General features: G+C 36.1%; 2 protein-coding genes across 2 annotated transcripts; both read right to left on the bottom strand.

The window, feature by feature from the left end:
• Positions 1-107: 107 nt before the first annotated feature.
• Positions 108-5,258, bottom strand: LOC137720436 (protein DETOXIFICATION 35). The gene is made up of 7 exons (XM_068459503.2): positions 3,595-5,258; positions 1,681-2,306; positions 1,514-1,570; positions 1,165-1,403; positions 843-961; positions 614-700; positions 108-396 (listed from the first exon to the last, which is right to left on the bottom strand). The coding sequence occupies exons 1-7, from the start codon at positions 3,856-3,858 to the stop codon at positions 316-318; spliced, it is 1,473 nt and encodes a 490-aa protein (XP_068315604.2). The 5' UTR covers positions 3,859-5,258; the 3' UTR covers positions 108-315.
• A 4,133-nt stretch (positions 5,259-9,391) lies between these two features.
• LOC137720176 (protein DETOXIFICATION 35-like) lies at positions 9,392-14,833 on the bottom strand. The gene is made up of 7 exons (XM_068459193.2): positions 14,239-14,833; positions 11,692-12,317; positions 11,524-11,580; positions 11,175-11,413; positions 10,821-10,939; positions 10,591-10,677; positions 9,392-9,673 (listed from the first exon to the last, which is right to left on the bottom strand). The coding sequence occupies exons 1-7, from the start codon at positions 14,500-14,502 to the stop codon at positions 9,593-9,595; spliced, it is 1,473 nt and encodes a 490-aa protein (XP_068315294.2). The 5' UTR covers positions 14,503-14,833; the 3' UTR covers positions 9,392-9,592.
• Between the last annotated feature and the right edge of the window lie 4,687 nt (positions 14,834-19,520).

Genomic DNA, 19,520 nt, shown 5'->3' with positions numbered 1-19,520 from the left:
AAGGAGCTTGCTGAGGGCCCTCGTCATTTCACTTTTGGTGAAGTGAACACTGTTTTTGAACTGGGTTTAAGTATACAGATAATATTGATGATGGAAAGACAGAAAAATAGAACCCTTAAAATTTTATGGGAATTCAGATTAACTTCTTCAACTCACAATTGACAGGTAAAAAAATCTTTACCGTTGGCAAATAATTTCCTGCCTAGCAAGTTACCATGTTTGGTTTGAAAATTCCAACACAAAAAGTTACAAGTAAGCAAAGGGGCTTAATTAGGAGATTTTAGGCGCTCAGGAGAAACCATGATATGAATTTCTTTATACACTAACAGCATCTATCTTCTCGTTGCCGTAGTCCTGCCCGGCCCACTTCTTCATCCGGTCCGTTGTTTGTTCAACCTGCCACGAAAAGTTACGATTTAGTATAAGCATTTCTATAAAAAAAAAAAATAAATTGTTAGAACCACATCGAACTTTTTATTAAGAATTCAGGTGCTTTTCTAGAAAAACGCTTCTACAATCTAGAAGCGATGTCAGAAAGTGCTTTTAAACCCTTCTGCTTAGCAATCTCAGAACACGGACTCAGTATAGATGCCTGTGAGAGAATTGAACTTACCTCCTTAGTCCAGTTGGTTCTGTAAAGTACAATCACAAGCACCAATGTTTGAAGAGCAGTCCCGCATATCATGCCTCCCCAAATTCCCTACAATGGTGAACAGATTTTGGGACTATGATTACCGAAGACATTCGAGGGAAAAAAAACCCGAGCTAGCTAGGGTTCGAATAGCCAGAGAACCGGTCAGATTACAACATTTAGCAGTGGAATTGAAACCAAAATGTTTTACCTTCACTCCCCAATTTGCTACATAGCCAAGAACGATACCGAGTGGAAGCCCGAAGATGTAGTAAGAACCCAAGTTTATAAAAGCCACCAGTCCCTGCCATCCGCCTCCGATGGCAACGCCTGAAAGCATGAATCCGGAACAAAGGATTACAAGGGGAAGGAGTCAGAGATGGAGTTGAAAATATGTGGTGGACTGCGGAAAAAGGCTAAGAGACCGTTTGATAACCATTTTGTTTTCAATTCTTAATTAATTAATTTTTGTAAAACTAAAAACTGAAGTCTAAAATGGTTATCAAACAGGTTCTAAGTAACTCAATTGTTACCCGAAATAACTGGTTGGACGCTATTGAGAATCATAGTCACTCCGAGAAGAACTGCTAGATTGGAAACAGAACGTTGCAATTCCTTGCTGCTTGTGAACAGGACAGCAAAGTAGTCTTTGGATATCAAGATCACAATCATGCAAATGATTCCGAAGAGCAGAGACTGACCAACCGTCACGTAGACTGAGTATTTAGCTGCTCTTGGACGTCCCATTCCAAGTTCGTTGGAGACTCGAACGCTGAAGACACGCGAGACACAAATTAAAATCAGGTCCAGAACATCCTTAATTAATGCCTCAAAAGTGTATCTTGTGTTACAAGATTGCACATATGAATCTTGGGCACTTACCTTATAGCAGCATTGATGCCAATGAACAACATTGCTTCCAAACCGTTGAAATTTAAGCTGAAACATCAATTGATCAAGTAAAAAAACTGAGTAAAGTATCCGAATTCGAGTGGAGAAATGAACGACAACCCTAGGTAAAAACTGATGAGGGCAAGTTGTGGCCTTACCAAATAGTGAGCGAATCAATAGAAAGCACGGCATTACTAAGGTGGCCTGTAACAAGAGTTATACTCATCATATACCAAACCTCCAGGCAAAGCATCACGGCCGACTCAAGTGATAGCCGGACAAACGCCCATATGTCTTTGAACGCCAACCAAGAAAACCCTGTCCACCCTTCCTTGCACCAGTTCATTATATAAATATTTTGAGCAATCACAGTTTCCCAACCTGTCATGCTAAACGCAATGCCTACACCATATATACCCCAATCGAACACGTAAATGAATAGAAAAAGCCATCCAATGTGTACAACAAGCGCGATGAATCCAATCCACATAAGCACGAGAACTTTGCTTTGAGACTGAAGGAACTTCTGGGCAGGGAAGTTGAAGGCAAGCGAGAACAACTGCGGTATGCAATATCTAGTGAATGTTCCGGCAAGATTAGCCACGTCATCTTCCTGCCCAAGAAGCTTTAAAATCGGGCCGGAGAAGACATAGATTGGCGTGAGGATAACACAGCTCGTGAACAGAATGATCCATGATCTTTGCATGTAAACGCCGAGCATGTGCACACGTCCGGCCCCGAAAGCTTGGCCACAAAGCGTCTCTAATGCACTCCCCATGCCAAGCTACAAATATTTGTACATAATATGCATTAGCCGGTGTGAACATGTATACATTTTGCAATTACGCTTGATGCATAATGAAGTTTCTCTGAGTAGTGATTTTCACACTTCCGTTTTTTTTGTTTTACACTCCTCTCTTTGTTTATATCTCTCGAGAAAACAAGGAGTGCGACAATCACTTTTGTTTACGCAGTTAGAAACAACAGTACAATGAAATGATAAGATATGAGAAGGGAGGAAAGACTACGTTTTCTTTCTTTTTTCGGTAATGATAAAGAAGATGCCTCAATTTGCGTAATACTAGTGAGACTAAATTTGTAGATAAAATATATAAACTAAATAATGTGTTGACAATAAAAAATGGACACATTTATCAAACCAATCATCAACTATCATGTCATTAAATATCTATAATTTTAGCCTCCTTAATATTATCACTTTCATTTTCTTGTTTCACGGAAATGAACAAGATTACCCTTTTAATTAAATTTACATATTAAAAAATAATTTAACTAGATTTTATGATATTTAAATATAAAACCGTTGAATTATATTTTTTTCAAAGAAATTGATTTACCCAGTTTTGTATCATATATTTTCCTCTCACTCTCACGCACACAACCTTTCATCTTTTACAAGATTTTCTCAACTGTGAAAAGAATACGAGATACTTAAATTTAAGTAAGAAATACCAACAAAATATATATGAAAAATACTAGGGAAACTATGTTTTATATTTAATATATGATAAAATTATTACTAGATAATGATTAAATAATTTTGACATTGAAAAAGAAACAACGTACCGAACAGTATTTAAGAAAGGAAGAAAAGTAATGCAGAAAAATGCAAAAGCAAAGGGTCAAGTTAAAATTAGGGGTGTGATATCCACATATTCTTTTTTACTTCTCACACATTCTTTTAATTTTCGATCGATGGATCAGATGAATTGAAGAAGTTCAACGAACATAAATTATCAAGGAATGTGTGAGAAGTAAAATGAAGTTTGTGGATAGCACACCCCTAAAATTAAACAGATAAAAAAACGCGGGCAGTTAGAAATTTCAACCAGAAACACATATAAAAATATATCATAAATCTTAAAAAGATCTATCCTTCTTTTTTGTTTTTTTTCTGAAATAAAAGTTTAAAAACATAAAACGACACCCGTAAATTGCGGTAGGCAGCCACCTCCAAATTCCCCGTAAATTAAATTAATTTAAAATCGAATACCGAATTTAAAATTTATATATATATATATGAAAGCTGAAAATTATGAAAAGGAAATTACCATGAAACCGAATGAGAAGGTGCTGATGACGGAGAGAGAGATGGAGACGGCGGAGAGCTCTAGGTTTCCGAGATGGCCGACAAACATGGCGGAAGCAGTGTTGGTGCCAAAGTTGCAGATGATCGTGAAGGCGATGGGCCCTGCAATCTTCCACAGCTTCTTGGTTTCATTCCACGCCACCGACCGAGCATCCTTGAAGCTCCTCACCGGCTCGTAGTCATGGAACCCGCCGGCGCTCACTGCGTGAAGCAGTGGCGTCTCCATTTGCGTATGTGGTTGTTGCAGGGACGCGTGTGCGGCCCTGAAGAAATTGGAGGTGGCTGCCTACCTTGGCTTTTGGTTTGGTAGTGGAAAATGGAAGTACGAAGTTTCGAGGTTTCTCTGTTACTTTTATAAACATGAAAGCTGCACGCTTTACATGTTGCTCTGGTTTTGATTTTACGCTATACTTTGACTCTACAACAACTTTTTTCTTTGGAAAAAAAGAGAACCAATTTTTTTGTTCTTCTAGATAGAGATATTTTTTAATGTTCCTAAAACACCATATGTTATTATATGAATAAAGATAAGCTGTTTTTACAAGTATTTCTCTACTGGTATAATGTCATATGACGTATGTTAATTACATTTACCATAACAAAAGCATGTGCTCTCGTATTGCACTCCTAGATCATTATTATGTTTACATTCATTCAATTGCAATTGACAAATTTTTATTTATTAATATTTTTTTAACAAACAATATTATCTACTTGAGGTAATATTTTATAATGTTAGCCATTTTATGCTGTTTAATGAATTTTTATTGAGAATCATATTGTTTGTCATTTTATGTTCTTAGTACAATGTTTTATAAAATGTTAACATGATAATTAATATTAAATTGTGAAGTGACAGAGAGACCATAGAGAATCTCATTATATAAAATGTCCTTAACATTTATCCTAAATTTTTATTGCTACTATTGTGATATTATTATACCATCAGATAAGATGTTGCTTAAATCCAATACTTCGAGATAGGTTTTGCTTTATCTATATACAGAGCCTCCCAAAATCTAAACTACTGAGATTTCGTTTAAAATAAATATTAAAGATAAAACTATCTCTTGGTGAACGTAAAACATACATACATATACATATTAATAGAACTCTAGTTGTCAACTAAAAGCGGGTCAAAGACTATTTAGTTTTCTATCACAACAAAAAAGTTAAATTTTTTTTTCTGTTTTTAATTTAAGCATCAACTCATTTCCTCTCTCCCAACTTCCACCTTCTCTCTCACTCTCTTTCTCTCTCATTCAATTTTAAAAATAAAAAATAAAAATTTCACACACACTTTGTGTGTGGGCATATACTAGTATAATCTATCGAAGCTATCTAATCGAGTTTTATGCGCATATTTTTTATGTTGGCATGCCTAATTAACCCCCTTCCTTATAAAATTCCACAATTTAACCCACTAATGTTATCGTTCGTAAAACAAATGGAAATTTAATCAAATTAATTAGCTACCTAATGCTTCAATAGGTTAGGTCTCCGCATACCATGTCATATACTATTTAATTTATGGTTTGGTTAATGGAGAAAAGTTTCAATGTGATAGGAACACCGTTCGGTACGCCAAGTGTTATAATACAGGTATTCAACCCTTATATTATGACATTTGATGTAATAGTCTATGTTTCTGACATACTAAAAACTAGGGCTGGGCACGGGCCGAGCCGGGCCCAAATTTGAAGGAACCGGACCTACCCGTTTTAAAATGTAACGGGGCGGGCCGGGCCAGGTAGAGAGCTTTAGAGTTTTAGAATCGGACTTAACCCGGCCCGTTTCAAATCGGCCGGTTCGGGGCGGGTCTACGGTTCCTATTACATTTTTTTTTCATCAACACAGAAGGGTACGACATCGTTCAAGTCGTCTTCCTCAGTCGTCGAACCCGTTTCCCCCGCAACAACCCAGATGCAGCTCAGACCGTTCAAGCTGTCTTCCTTAGTCATCTGGGAGAGAGGAGAAGGCGAAAAATCAGAACCACAAAAAAAAAAACCCAACCAACACAAAATCATAACCATAAAAAACCCAAAAAAAACGAGTCAGTGAGAGAGGAGAAGACGAGTTAGGGAGTTTATCCCACATGCGCAATGCCGACGAACTAGTCGGCGACCATGAGAGTCTATCCTAGTCTTGGATCGTGGCAATGATGTAGTAGATCGAGTCAAGAATGCCGCGAAATCGGCGGAGTCAGACCATATTGGGTGGTCAACGGTCGAGATTTGACGGTCCAGCGACTTCAACAAGAGCTTGAGGGCGGCGCAATCGTGGTGGTCATGGGGCGGTGATGGTCTGGGTGATTGTTGTCGAGAACTCGACGAATGCTCAAGTGTGAATGAATGGAAAATGGGAGATTGATGAAAGTCTTTGAGATCAGATGAGGGGATAAAAAAGCTGGAGAGTTGGATTTAATTAAACCATATAATTAAGTCTTTGAGATCAGATGAGGGGATAAAAAAATGGAGAGCTGAAAGTCTTTGAGGTCTGGGTGATTGTTGTCGAGAACTCGACACATGCTCTGACATGTATTGGTTACAGAGACCTTCTTGAGGGCCTCCCAAATCTGGTCCAATATGGTGGGTGACCTTGTAAGTCAAGGGCTAGTGGGCCATAACATTGCTCTAATCCAATTCCAATCCATTATTGCATGCTACAAACGGGCAGGGCCGATGGCCCATTCCTTCTTTTTTTTGGACCCGTCCCGCCCCGCTAGTTTTGTAGACCCATCCCGCCCCGTCCCGTTTTGTGTTTCGAATTTTTAGACCCTCCCTGAACCGCATGTACCTACCCCGATCCGCGGATCCAGGACCCGTTTGCCCACCCCTACTAAAAACCTCTTATGGTTACTGGTGTTCATTTTTCTCCGTTGACAGGCGGTTAACTTCTTATTGGTGCATGTGACAAGTACTCACAAATTAGTTTCCATAATTTGTGAGACATTGGCTCCACTAAGTCAATTTTTGGGTTGAAAAAATAATCCCAAGTAAAATTGCATCATTTACCATATAATATGATTGTGGCCTAAAGAGCTAAAACTTGAAACTAATCAGGCACGTCTCATGACCTAAATATGTCACATGACAATATTCCTTCTTGGTAATCGTCATTAGATTTTGACTAATCATGAATTAACCTTCAGAGCAACTAATTTTTCATCTCACGGTTTATTATCCTGAAGTTTCGTGGTTTTCAACATTTGGTATATGAAGTTTTTTTCAACCCAGACTTATACCTCAAGTCTTAATTTTGAGATAGTTTCGTACATCTATTAAGTTTTCCATTAGAACTTCTGTTAACTATGACGTGACGTCCACATGGACAATAAATAAGTACATCGTGTTAATATGGGCTCACTTCAATATTAAAAAATTAAAAAATAAAAATAAAAATAAACACCCACCCGTCTTCTCCCCGACCACCTCCCTTCTTCCCTCTGCAACCCGCACCCTCTCCACCAGCCTTCCTTCACCACTAGTCTCCCCCAACCTTCCTTCTTCCCTCTGTAATTTCTTCCCCATTCCCCTCTCTCTCTCTCAAATCCCTACAAGCCTAACCCATGTGGATATTTCTCCTCCTACCACAATTTCTTCCCCATTCCCCTCTCTCTAAAATCCCTCTCTGCATCTCCTCTATCACACTCAAATTATAATTTGTAAAGCCCTAATTTCTACCCATTTCTCTCTCTCCCCTGCAATTCAAAACCGAAAAATTTCAAGCTTTATAACCCATATAAAACACAAAAAAAACCCAACAAATAAAGAAAATATGAAAAGGGGCATGAGAAATCATTTCCTCCTGCATGAAAAGCTTGTTGGGTATGACCGGAAACCCGTTGACGGAGCCATTTTCGTTGAACGCATAAGAACTCCTGACCACCCTTGGATGCTTCGCCATTTTCGTTGAACGACAAGGGCTTACCGTAAATTTGAGCTTGGAAGCGAAGGAAGTTTGCGGGTGAGGAGACGGGGATCGCCATGGAAGGAGCAGAGACGAGCTTCTGAAACTGCTGCAGGCATAGTCCATCAGAGACGAATACAGAGCCGTTTGTACAAGCTTTTGCTGTACTTACAATTTTAGAGAGAGAGAGAGAGAGGGGAATGGGGAAGAAATTGTGGTAGGAGGAGAAATATCCACATGGGTTAGGCTTGTAGGGATTTTAGAGAGAGAGAGAGGGGGATGTGGAAGAAATTACAGAGGGAAGAAGGAAGGTTGGGGGAGACTGGTGGTGAAGGAAGGCTGGGGGAGAGAGTGCGAGTTGCAGAGGGAAGAAGGAAGGGAGGGGTTAGGGGGAGAAGACGGGTGGGTTTTTTTATTTTATTTTATTTTTATTTTATTTTTTTTAAATATTGAAGTGTGCCATATTGACACGTGGCGCTCAATTATTATCCACGTGGGTGCCACGCTATCAGTTAACAAAAATTCTGCTTAACAGATGTATGAAACTGTTCCAAAATTAAGACTTGATGTATAACTTTAGGATGAAAAAAACTTTATGTACTAAATGTTGAAAACCACGAAACTTCAGAATAGTAAACTGAGATTAACAATAAACATTAACTCTCTAGAAATGAAAACAATAAAAATGCAAGGAAAAGAGGGGACATGAAACTTATCCCCTCTAAAGTCGAATCTAATAGTATAAACCTATAAAACAGATCGAGCAACAACACAAGATTAAGAAAACAAAAAAAAATAAAGAGACAAATATGCATGCAGAGATGCAATGAAATAAGTTTAAGACTTTTCACATATGGAAAAAAAACCTCCGTATTTTCTAAAGGGAGAAGAGTATAAAATGAATAGTGCAACTAAAATCAATCAAAACATAACAAGTGAATAACCGAAGAAATATATTTTTTTTCCAATTAAGCTCTTGAAGTTTATTTTTATTTTTATATTAATTTACTCATTTTATTTACCATACGCGCATATTCGTCTTTTTCTTTTTTGTTTCGAAAAAAAAAAAAAAAAATGTATTTTTTTCATTTTTGTTTTCAAAAAAAGAAAAAAGTCTTTTTCATTTTTGGTCAGATTGCTTTTTGAAGCTTGGATTTATTGATTCAGAACCAACAAAAAATTTGTCTAATTAATTGTCTTTTGGATTTTTCTGTATGGTAGCTGCAATTATTCAGTTACAAATAGACAGCTGAAAGCTAGATTTTTGTAGTCAATTTCCTCTCATTACCCTTTCAATTATTTACAGAAGAGTTTTGGTGCATTGATGCTATAATTACTACTACTCTATCATATGACAGGGTAATGTGTTCGTGGCCTTGTATCCACCTTTGAAATTTGAACTTTTTTTGTTGTATACTATAGAGTAGTTTAGTATATTGTTTTTTCAAAATATACGTTCTTTTTAATCCGCTATTCACTTAGGTACTCAAAATACCTTCAAATGATGTTAATTTTTAGAACAACTTTTCTTTACCCCAAATTTAGATACAACTTTTCTCATCCCAAACTCCGCCCTTGGTTCTCATCAATGGTCCAATCCCCTCCAGCAAGTCCCGCAAAATCACAGAAGGAAAAGTCGAGAAGATGGAGTCAAAGTAGAGCCTTCGAAGATGATCGATGCGTGGGCAACATGGACAAAGGCGTCATTTTATTGTGCCAAGAAGGGGAAAGAATGGGTATGAGGAGCTTGCTAAGGGCCCTTGTCATTTCACTGTTGGTGAACATTGTTTTTGAACTGGGTTTTAGTATATAGATAATACTGATGATGGAAAGACAGAAAAACAAAACCCTTAAAAATTTTATGGGAATTCAAATTAACTTCTTGAACTCACAATTGAGAAGTAAAGAACACCTTTACCTCTGGCAGGTAATTTCCTGCCTAGAAAGTTACCAAGTTGGTTTGAAAATTCCAACACAAAAAGTTACAAGTAAGCAAAAGGGCTTAATTAGGAGATTTTAGGCACTCAGGAGAAACCATGATCTGAATTTCTTTATACACTAACAACATCTATCTTCTCGTCGCCGTAGTCCTGCCCGGCCCACTTCTTCATCCGGTCCGTTGTTTGTTTAACCTGCCATGAAAAGTTACCATTTAGTATAAGCGTTTCTAAAAAAAAATGTTTTTTTGTTAGAAACACATTGAACTTTTTATTAAGAATTCAAGTGCTTTTCTAGAAAAACACTTCTACAATCTAGAAACGGTGTTAGAAAGTGCTTTTAAACCCTTCCAAGAAGCAATCTCAGAACACAGACTTAGGCCTGGTTTGGTACTGAGGTGATTCTGAAAAAAGATGGTATCAAAAATAGCTGGGAGCTGTTTTTGTGTTTGGTAAACATTCAGCTTTAGCTTTTTTTTCATAGTTTTGGGTGAAAAAAAACCAAAAACAAGAAGATGCAGGGCTGGTTTGGTATTGTTGTGCTTTGAAAAAAAGCTGATTCTGCTGTGTTGTGAGAATAAGCGACTGTGAAATAAAGCAACAGAGTGTTTGGTAAACTTTTTTGTAAAAATGCTTTTGAAAAAAAAAAACAGTATTATAGTGTTTGGTAAACTTTTATGTAAAACAGATGTGAAAAAAAACCGATTTTTCAAATCTGGGTTTTGCAGCTTCTTGTTTTTAGCTTTTTTTCACCCAAAACTGTGAAAAAAAGTTGAAGCTGAATGTTTACCAAACACAAAAACAGCTCCTAGCTTTTTTTTATACCAGCTTTTTTCAGAATCACCTTAATACCAAACCAGGTCGCAAAACTCAGATTTGAAAAACCGGCTTTTTTCACATTCGTTTTACATAAAAGTTTACCAAACACTATAATACTGTTTTTTTTTTTTTTTTTTTTTCAAAAGCACTTTTACAAAAAAGTTTACCAAACACTTTGCTGCTTTATTTCACAGCTGCTTATTCTCACAGCATAGCACAATCAGTTTTTTTTCAAAGCACAACAATATCAAACCAACCCTTAGTATAGATGTCTATGAGATAATTTAACTTACCTCCTTAGTCCAGTTGGTTCTGTAAAGTACAATCACAAGCACCAATGTTTGAAGAGCAGTCCCGCATATCATGCCTCCCCAAATTCCCTACAATGGTGAACAGATTTTAGGACTATGATTGTCGAAGACATTCGAGGGAAAAAAAAACCCGAGCTAGCTAAGGTTCGAATAGCTAGAGAACCGATCAGATTACAACATTTAGCAGTGGAATTGAAACCAAAATGTTTTACCTTCACTCCCCAATTTGCTACATAGCCAAGAACGATACCGAGTGGAAGCCCGAAGATGTAGTAAGAACCCAAGTTTATATAAGCCACCAGTCCCTGCCATCCGCCTCCGATGGCAACACCTGAAAGCATGAATCCGGAACAAAAGATTACAAGGGGAAGGAGTCAGAGATGGAGATGAAAATACGTGGTGGACTGCTGAAAAAGGCTAAGAAACCGTTTGATAACCATTTTGTTTTCAGTTCTTAATTTATTTATTTATTTATTTTTTATTTTTTATTATTATTTTTTTTAGTAAAACTAAAAACTGAAGTCTAAAATGGTTATCAAACAGGTTCTAAGTAACTCAATTGTTACCCGAAATAACTGGTTGGACGCTATTGAGAATCATAGTCACTCCGAGAAGAACTGCTAGATTGGAAACAGAACGTTGCAATTCCTTGCTGCTTGTGAACAGGACAGCAAAGTAGTCTTTGGTTATCAAGATCAGAATCATGCAAATGATTCCGAAGAGCAGAGACTGACCAACCGTCACGTAGACTGAGTATTTAGCTGCTCTTGGACGTCCCAATCCAAGTTCGTTGGAGACTCGAACACTGAAAGTGCGCGAGACACAAATTAAAATCAGGTCCAGAACATCCTTAATTAATGCCTCAAAAGTGTTTCTTGTGTTACAAGATTGCACATATGAATCTTGGGCACTTACCTTATAGCAGCATTGATGCCAATGAACAACATTGCTTCCAAACCGTTGAAATTTAAGCTGAAACATCAATTGATCAAGTAAAAAAAACTGAGTAAAGTATCAGAATTCGAGTGGAGAAATGAACGAAAACCCTAGGTAAAAACTGACGAGGGCAAGTTGTGGCCTTACCAAATACTGAGGGAATCAATAGAAAGCACGGCATTACTAAGGTGGCCAGTAACAAGAGTTATACTCATCATATACCAAATCTCCAGGCAAAGCATCACGGCCGACTCAAGTGATAGCCGGACAAACGCCCATATGTCTTTGAACGCCAACCAAGAAAACCCTGTCCACCCTTCCTTGCACCAGTTCATTATGTAAATATTTTGCGCAATCACAGTTTCCCAACCTGTCATGCTAAACGCAATGCCTACACCATATATACCCCAATCGAACACGTAAATGAATAGAAAAAGCCATCCAATGTGTACAACAAGCGCGATGAATGCAATCCACGCAAGCACAAGAACTTTGCTTTGAGACTGAAGGAACTTCTGGGCCGGGAAGTTGAAGGCAAGTGAGAACAACTGCGGTATGCAATATCTAGTGAATGTTCCGGCAAGATTAGCCACATCATCTTCCTGCCCAAGAAGCTTTAAAATCGGGCCGGAGAAGACATAGACTGGCGTGAGGACAACACAGCTCGTGAACAGAATGATCCATGATCTTTGCATGTAAACGCCGAGCATGTGCACACGTCCGGCCCCGTAAGCTTGGCCACAAAGCGTCTCTAATGCACTCCCCATGCCAAGCTACACATATTTGTACATAATATGCATTAGCCGGTGTGAACATGCATACATTTTGCAATACGCTTGGATGCATAATGAAGCTTTTTTTTAGTGGTAATTTTCACACTTCCGTTTTTTTTTTTTTTTTTTTTTTGTTTTGCACTCCTCTCTTTGTTTCTATCTATTGAGAAAACGAGAAGTGCGACAATCACATTTGTTTACGCAGTTAGAAACAACAGTGCAATGAAATGATAAGATATGAGAAGGGAGGAAAGACTACATTTTCTTTCTTTTTTTGGTAATGATAAAGAAGGTGCCTCAATTTATGGAGGGGGGCGTGCAAAAAGGTGAGAAAAAAAAATGGCCGAACCAAAAACACTGGGAACTCCAAAACTAAAAGGGCAGTACCAATAATAGTAAAAAACAAAAGTAATTGTACCCTAAGACCAACTCCAATAGTGGGCTAAAAGCTAAATTACCCTATAAAATTTCCCCCCAAACCCACTCCAACCCAAGGGGAAATTTTGGGCTAAATGCTAAATGCTAAACCAATGCCAAATTCCCCTCAAAATTTAGCCTAGAAATCTGAGTGCATTCCACCCAATATTTATCGGAATTTAAATTTTTTTTAGATTAAAATGTTCATATAATTAATTTACGATAGTCTACATATTTATTTTAAAAAAAAAATAACCTAAGTTCATTCTTTAATAATATCGGGCTAAAATTTTAGGCTAGAACGGTTGAAGCATAAAAGCTGTTTTTGGGCTAAAAGCTAAATTTTCCGGGCTAAAAAATTTAGCTTTTAGCCCAACCATTGGAGATGGTCTAAGGTTTCATAATTGGATGAATTTACATTTTTTGTCGTTATGATCTCTTTTGTTTTTTTTTTTTTTTTTTTTTTGGCATAATGCTAGTGAGATTAAATTTGTAGATAAAATATACAAATGAAATGATGTGTCAATAATAAGAAATTAACTAGTTTATCAAACTAATCATCAACTATCATGTCATTTTCTTGTATCATGGAAATGAACAAGATTATCCTTTTAATTAAATTTACATATTAAAAAATAATTTAACTTGATTTTATGATATTTAAATATAAAACCGTTGAATTATATTTTTTTTAAGAAATTGATTTACCCAGTTTTGTATCATATATTTTCCTCTCACTCTCACGCACACAACCTTGCATCTTTTACTAGATTTTCTCAACTGTGAAAAGAATACGAGATACTTAAATTTAAGTAAGAAATACCAACAAAATATATATGAAAAATACTAGGGAAACTATGTTTTATATTTAATATATGATAAAATTATTAATAGATAATGATTAAATAATTTTGACATTGAAAAAGAAACAACGTACCTAACAGTATTTAAGAAAAGAAGAAAAGAAGAAAAGTAATGCAAAGGTCAAGTTAAAATTAAACAGAAAAAAAACACGGGCAGTTAGAAATTTCAACTAGAAATACAAGTAAAAATAGGATTAGAATTCTCTTCCCTCCTCTTTCCATCCCCTCCCTTACATTCTCTCTTTTATCTTTCTATTTCTATAAAAAAAATTAATATAACATATTGATGTGATTTAACTGTGACCATCACGTTCAAATAGGAAGGGAGGAAAAAAAAAAAAAAAAAAAAAAAAAAAAAGAGAGAATCCTATTTCATAAAAATATATCATAAATCTAAAGAAGATCTATCCTTTTTTTTATTCTGAAATAAACGTTTAAAAACATAAAACGACACCCACATTGGATGTTTCCGAAATGCGAAAAATAAGCGCAGACCTGAGTTTACGGTCTTCTACATCCAAGTTAATTAATGTTTCTCCCCGTAAATTTAGTTAATTTAAAATCGAATACCAAAATCGATTACCGAATTTAAAATTAATTAATATATAAATGAAAGCTGAAAATTATGAAAACGAAATTACCATGAAACCGAATGAGAAGGTGCTGATGACGGAGAGAGAGATGGAGACGGCGGAGAGCTCTAGGTTTCCGAGATGGCCGACAAACATGGCGGAAGCAGTGTTGGTGCCATAGTTGCAGATGATAGTGAAGGCGATGGGCCCTGCAATCTTCCACAGCTTCTTGGTTTCATTCCACGCCACCGACCGAGCATCCTTGAAGCTCCTCACCGCCTCGTAGTCATGGAACTCGCCGGCGCTCACTGCGTGAAGCAGTGGCGTCTCCATTTGCGTATGTGGTTGTTGCAGGGACGCGTGTGCGGCCCTGAAGAATTTGGAGGTGGCTGCCTACAGGGAGAGCTCCTCACCGACCGAGCTTCTTGGTTTGGTAGCGGAAAATGGAAGTGCAAAGTTTTGAGGTTTCTCTGTTACTTTTATAAACTTGAAAGCTGCACGCTTTACTTGTTGCTCTGGTTTTGACTTTTACTCTGTACTTTGACACTACAACAACTTTTTTCTTTGGAAAAAAAGAGAAGCAATTTTTTTGTTCTTCTGGATAGAGATATTTTTCAATGGTCCTGAAACACCATACGTTATCATATAAATAGAGATAAGTTGTTTTTACAAGTATTTTTTCACTTATATAATGTCATATAACTTATGTTAAATACATTTACCATAACAAAAACATGTGCTCTCGTATTGCACTCCTAGATAATTATTATGTTTACATTCATTCAATTTTAATTGACAAATTTTTATTTATTAATATTATTTTAACAAACGATATTATCTATATAAATGTAATATTTTATAATATTAGCCATTTTATGTTGTTTAACGAATTTTTATTGATTATTAGAAACATATTGTTTGCCATTTTATGTTTTTAATATAATGTTGTGTAAAATATTGACATGATAATTAATGTTAAATTGTGAAGTGATAGAAAGATTATAGAGAGTCTCATTATGAGAAAATGTCCTTAACATTTATCCTAAATTTTTATTGCTACTATTATTATATTATTATACCATCGGATAAGATATTGCTTAAATCCAATACTTCGAGATACGTGTTGCTTTATCTATATACAGAGCCCAACTCGTGAGATTTCGTTTAAAATAATTAAAGATAAAAATATCTCTTGGTGAATGTAAAACATACATACACACACGTGTGTGTCTATATATATATATAAATTACATATTTATAGAACTCTCGTTGTTAACTAAAAGATGGTAAAACACTATTTAATTTTCTATCACAACAAAAAAAGTTTAAATTTTTTTTCTGTTTTTAATTTAAGCATCACCTCACTCCCTTTCTCTCAACTCCCACCTTCTCTCTCACTCTTTTTCTCTCTCATTCAATTTTAAAAATAAAAATAAAAATAAAAAATTTCACACACACACACTTTGTGTGTGGGCATATATTAGTATAATCTATCGAAGCTATCTAATCAAGTTTTATGTGCAGATTTTTTATGTTGGCATGCCTAATAACCCCCTTCCTTATAAAATTCCACAATTTAACCCATTAATGTTACCGTTCGTAAAACAAATGGAAATTTAATCAAATTAATCAGCTACCTAATGCTTCAATGGGTTAGGTCTCCGCAGACTATGTGATATACTATTTAATTTATGGTTTGGTTGATGGAGAAAAGTTTCAAAGTGATAGGAACACTGTTTAGTATACAAAGTATTATAATATAAGTATTCAACCGTTATATTATGACATTTGATGTAACAGTTTATGTTCCTAGCATATTAAAAACCCCTTATGGTTACTGTGTTCATTTTTCTCCATCTTAATTGGTCATGCATTGGGAACGTTGACAGGTGGTTAACTTCTTATTGGTGCATGTGACAAGTACTCACAAATTAGTTTCCATAATTTGTGAGACATTAGCTCCACTAAGTCAATTTTAATTTGGGTCGAAAAAATAATCCCAAGTAAAATTACATCACTAACAATATAATATGATTGTGGCCTAAAGAGCTAAAACTTGAAACTAATCAGGCACGTCTCAAGACCTAAATATGTCACATAACAATATTCCTTCTTGGTAATCGTCATTAGATTTTGACTAATCATGAATTAACCTTCAGAGCAGCTAATTTTTCATCTCACGGTACTCAAGAACCCAATATGAGAAGAGATTTCAAGTTCGAATCTTCACACTTTCAATAATAAAACATAAAAACCCAAACCAGTCTCAACCACAATCACCTAATGTAGTAAGCAAACCATAAATTTATTGCCATATATGTATTATCACTCACTTATATTATAACAATATCGAAATTAGGAAAAGAAGAAGAAAAGCATGAGCCCACCCCCTACGTACTCCCCTTAGCTACCAATCGTTCGTAAGACTTGAAGTTTTCATCTCAAAGAATGGACTGTTAGGTAGCAAATAAATTGGACTACCAATACCATCACAATCCATGATGCGATGCAACGCAACGTAGTTATTCTTTGTACCAGTTGTGAATGGTTCACGTATACCAGGTTGGTTTTATAATTTGCACAAGAATATGCCAGCATTAACTTCGGTCTTCGACTTGGTGGAGTTTCAAAGTTAAAAAAGGCTGGGACAAGGTTGGTAATATCATCGGTGCTTACTTGTCCACGTCTCCTCTGCTAAAACACTGCTTATTTGCCGACAGATACTGGCCATTAACTTATTAATTTGAACCAGTTACGCCAACCATTGTTTAGCTAAGTTGTGTTGAATGAACTTCCGTTTGATCTTTTATTCAGGACGTCATTTTTCACGATTATATTTGTATGAGTTTCAGTTTAATGTATCGTCTTCGTATCAAAGTATAAGATATTTGCTGACGAACATATGGGTTTTAATGCTTTATCATTCCATATTAATTTGAATCAGCGACACCTGGCGCTATAATATGTATTTCTATTTATTTTTATTACAAGCGATATTATAACATACTCTAAGCTACATTAAAGAAGAAGAATTGTTTGAACCCGAGTCGAAGTGAATTGAAAAGAATTTTTTATCCAACGGAGCCATCTACCATTTGCCTTCGTCTCCCATCATTGGAAACATTGTTTTAAAATTTTGAGCTGAACAAATTGAGAATTCCCAGCCATTAATGGACGATTTTACTCCAGAAAATTAAGGAATATTGTTATACAATCAACGTACTCTTTTAAACCAACTTATTAATGAATGTTAGAATTTGTTGTAGCCATTATTGCCAATGCCAATAGTCGTAAGAAATAAAATTCGTTTTCGGCGAAACACAATAGTCATAGTTCAGAAGGTAATCGAACACTTGACTTCAAATTTATGAATAAATACTTTGACTATTAAACTCATTGTTCTAAAAATCCATCCCTAGTGCCATTTAGACCCCGTCTAAGCTTAGGCGCTAGGCGGCTGACCACCGTCCCTATTAACCCCTAAGTATTTGAAAATTAAGAAAGTTTGCCTAGACCCGCATAGACGTCTACCTCGCCCGACGCCTAGCCCGTCTCAACCTATATAGGCATCGTCTAGGTCTCAACTCTCACTTAAATAGAAAATTGATAACTTTCATGTTGCATTTTATTTTTTCAATAAATGTAAGAGACTTGTTGAATACTTGGGTGAATACTCATTATATACTTGCTCTCATGTTTTCAATATGTTCTAATACTTTATAACCTATATGTCATTTTATTCTGCAATTTACATATACAATTATGAGTTTTTTAAGTATAAATAGGCACTTGTTTTTACAATATATATAATAAATTTACTCAAATTTGTCTGGTCTGCCTAGGACCCCGCATAACCGCCTAAGCGCTAGGTCCCAGTCCGTCATCTGATTAGCGCCTATCGTCTTTTAGAACCTTGCTTAACCTATAAACTCCTCACTGCGAAGAATAAAAAGTATCGATAAAATAAAACCCTCAAAATCACCCTTTACTCAAAATAAGATTGGTTTTGTTTCAAATTTTTATTGTTGCTTCAATATCTCAATTTTAATAATGACATCGTTATTTTGTTTACCCTGAAAAGTTATTTTGGGTGCTTAAAGGTCTCAATTTGTCCCACTTTGTGAAATCTACATGTGCTTTTGTTTTTGACAACGACATGATCTGGTATTGTGACCCTACCTCTGTTATTTTCTCACCCTTAGAATCAGATCCGACACGGGCTGTAATATTGTTATAATTAGCAGGCAAAAGGAAGAATATAATGAAGACTTCCGCTGCCAATAGAATAGAAACCTTTTGGTGAAGATCTCAAACGCGCTGTAACAAAAAAAAAAAAAAAAAAAAAAAAAAAAGAAGAAGTAGATTTTACACCTGTTGTCATGTGCATGCAATTAAGTTATAAATTTAATTAGTAGTGGATCGTTGAACCATTTTTAGTTCGCCGCATAGTTTCTTTGGACCATATTTGTTCAAGATTCAGCCCAATACGCCTAGTGCTAGTAGATTTTAGACACTGGGGAGTCAAGAAACAAACAACAAGATTTTGTTATTGTGGGAAAGTTCATAGTTTCTTGTAGTACTGGTAACCGCATAATGTCTTCAAGGTGAACGAATTGGGGTCAATGAAACAAGGTAAGCTAAGTCGGATGAAAAATAGATCTAGTTGACCTAAAGAAAAGGATTGGCTCTCAAGAAATGGAGACGGAGGTCTTAGCTCGGAATTTGATTGCCGTCTCATCGTGACATTTTCGTTCTTTTTGGTCGGACTAGATGAGGGAGTGGAGTCAGAATGTTAAAGAAATCAACCCCATCTCATTAAAGGACCTACACAAATCTAGAATAAAGAATTCTAGAACATTCACTAAGGTTGGTTAGCTAGATTATCCAAGTTAAAGTAGTACTTTGTAGAAATGACTAGAATGTTGTTTCTTAAGTTGGTGGAAGAGTCTAGAAGAATGGTGAGGTTTCCACCAACATGCAAGATTAGTGTAGATAATTCTAGCTTAGGAAGTTAGTGGAATTATCTAGATATCTCTAGCATAGTGTGTCCATGCTTCTCCAAGGTTCCATCCATGCCTATAAAAGGAGAAGGCATCCACACCATTTATCAACAAATCAAGCAAGCAAGCAATCAAGTAAGAGTGAGAAGCAAGAATAGTCTTGTAAGAGTGTGAGTGGTCTAGAGTTTGTCTCTAGAAAGTGAGTGAGTGTCATAGCTTCCTAAGAGTGTCCTTTGAGAGCGTTGTAATATTTGTTTGTGTAATACAAGTAATTTGTTTACTTGTGTTGTCTTTCCAACACTTGTGCTAGAGTTGTGTACTCTAAGTTTTTTTTGCTCATCAATTGGTATC

The sequence above is a fragment of the Pyrus communis genome, chromosome 1 (genome assembly GCF_041283825.1).
Source record: "Pyrus communis isolate YQ-2024b chromosome 1, ASM4128382v1, whole genome shotgun sequence".
In the NCBI taxonomy this organism is placed as follows: domain Eukaryota; kingdom Viridiplantae; phylum Streptophyta; class Magnoliopsida; order Rosales; family Rosaceae; genus Pyrus; species Pyrus communis.
This window is presented reverse-complemented; position numbering and strand designations above follow the sequence as displayed.

What these genes read in the sequence shown, in the direction of transcription:
- LOC137720436 (XM_068459503.2), bottom strand. Translation starts at nt 3,858, where the DNA reads ATGGAGACGCCACTGCTTCACGCAGTGAGCGCCGGCGGGTTCCATGAC. An exon ending in GGCATCAATGCTGCTATAAG is followed by an intron (nt 1,404 to 1,513) that starts GTAAGTGCCCAA and finishes GCGTGTCTTCAG; the next exon opens with CGTTCGAGTCTCCAACGAAC. An exon ending in GAACCAACTGGACTAAGGAG is followed by an intron (nt 397 to 613) that starts GTAAGTTCAATT and finishes TTTTCGTGGCAG; the next exon opens with GTTGAACAAACAACGGACCG.
- LOC137720176 (XM_068459193.2), bottom strand. Translation starts at nt 14,502, where the DNA reads ATGGAGACGCCACTGCTTCACGCAGTGAGCGCCGGCGAGTTCCATGAC. An exon ending in TAGCAAATTGGGGAGTGAAG is followed by an intron (nt 10,678 to 10,820) that starts GTAAAACATTTT and finishes TCACCATTGTAG; the next exon opens with GGAATTTGGGGAGGCATGAT. An exon ending in GAACCAACTGGACTAAGGAG is followed by an intron (nt 9,674 to 10,590) that starts GTAAGTTAAATT and finishes TTTTCATGGCAG; the next exon opens with GTTAAACAAACAACGGACCG.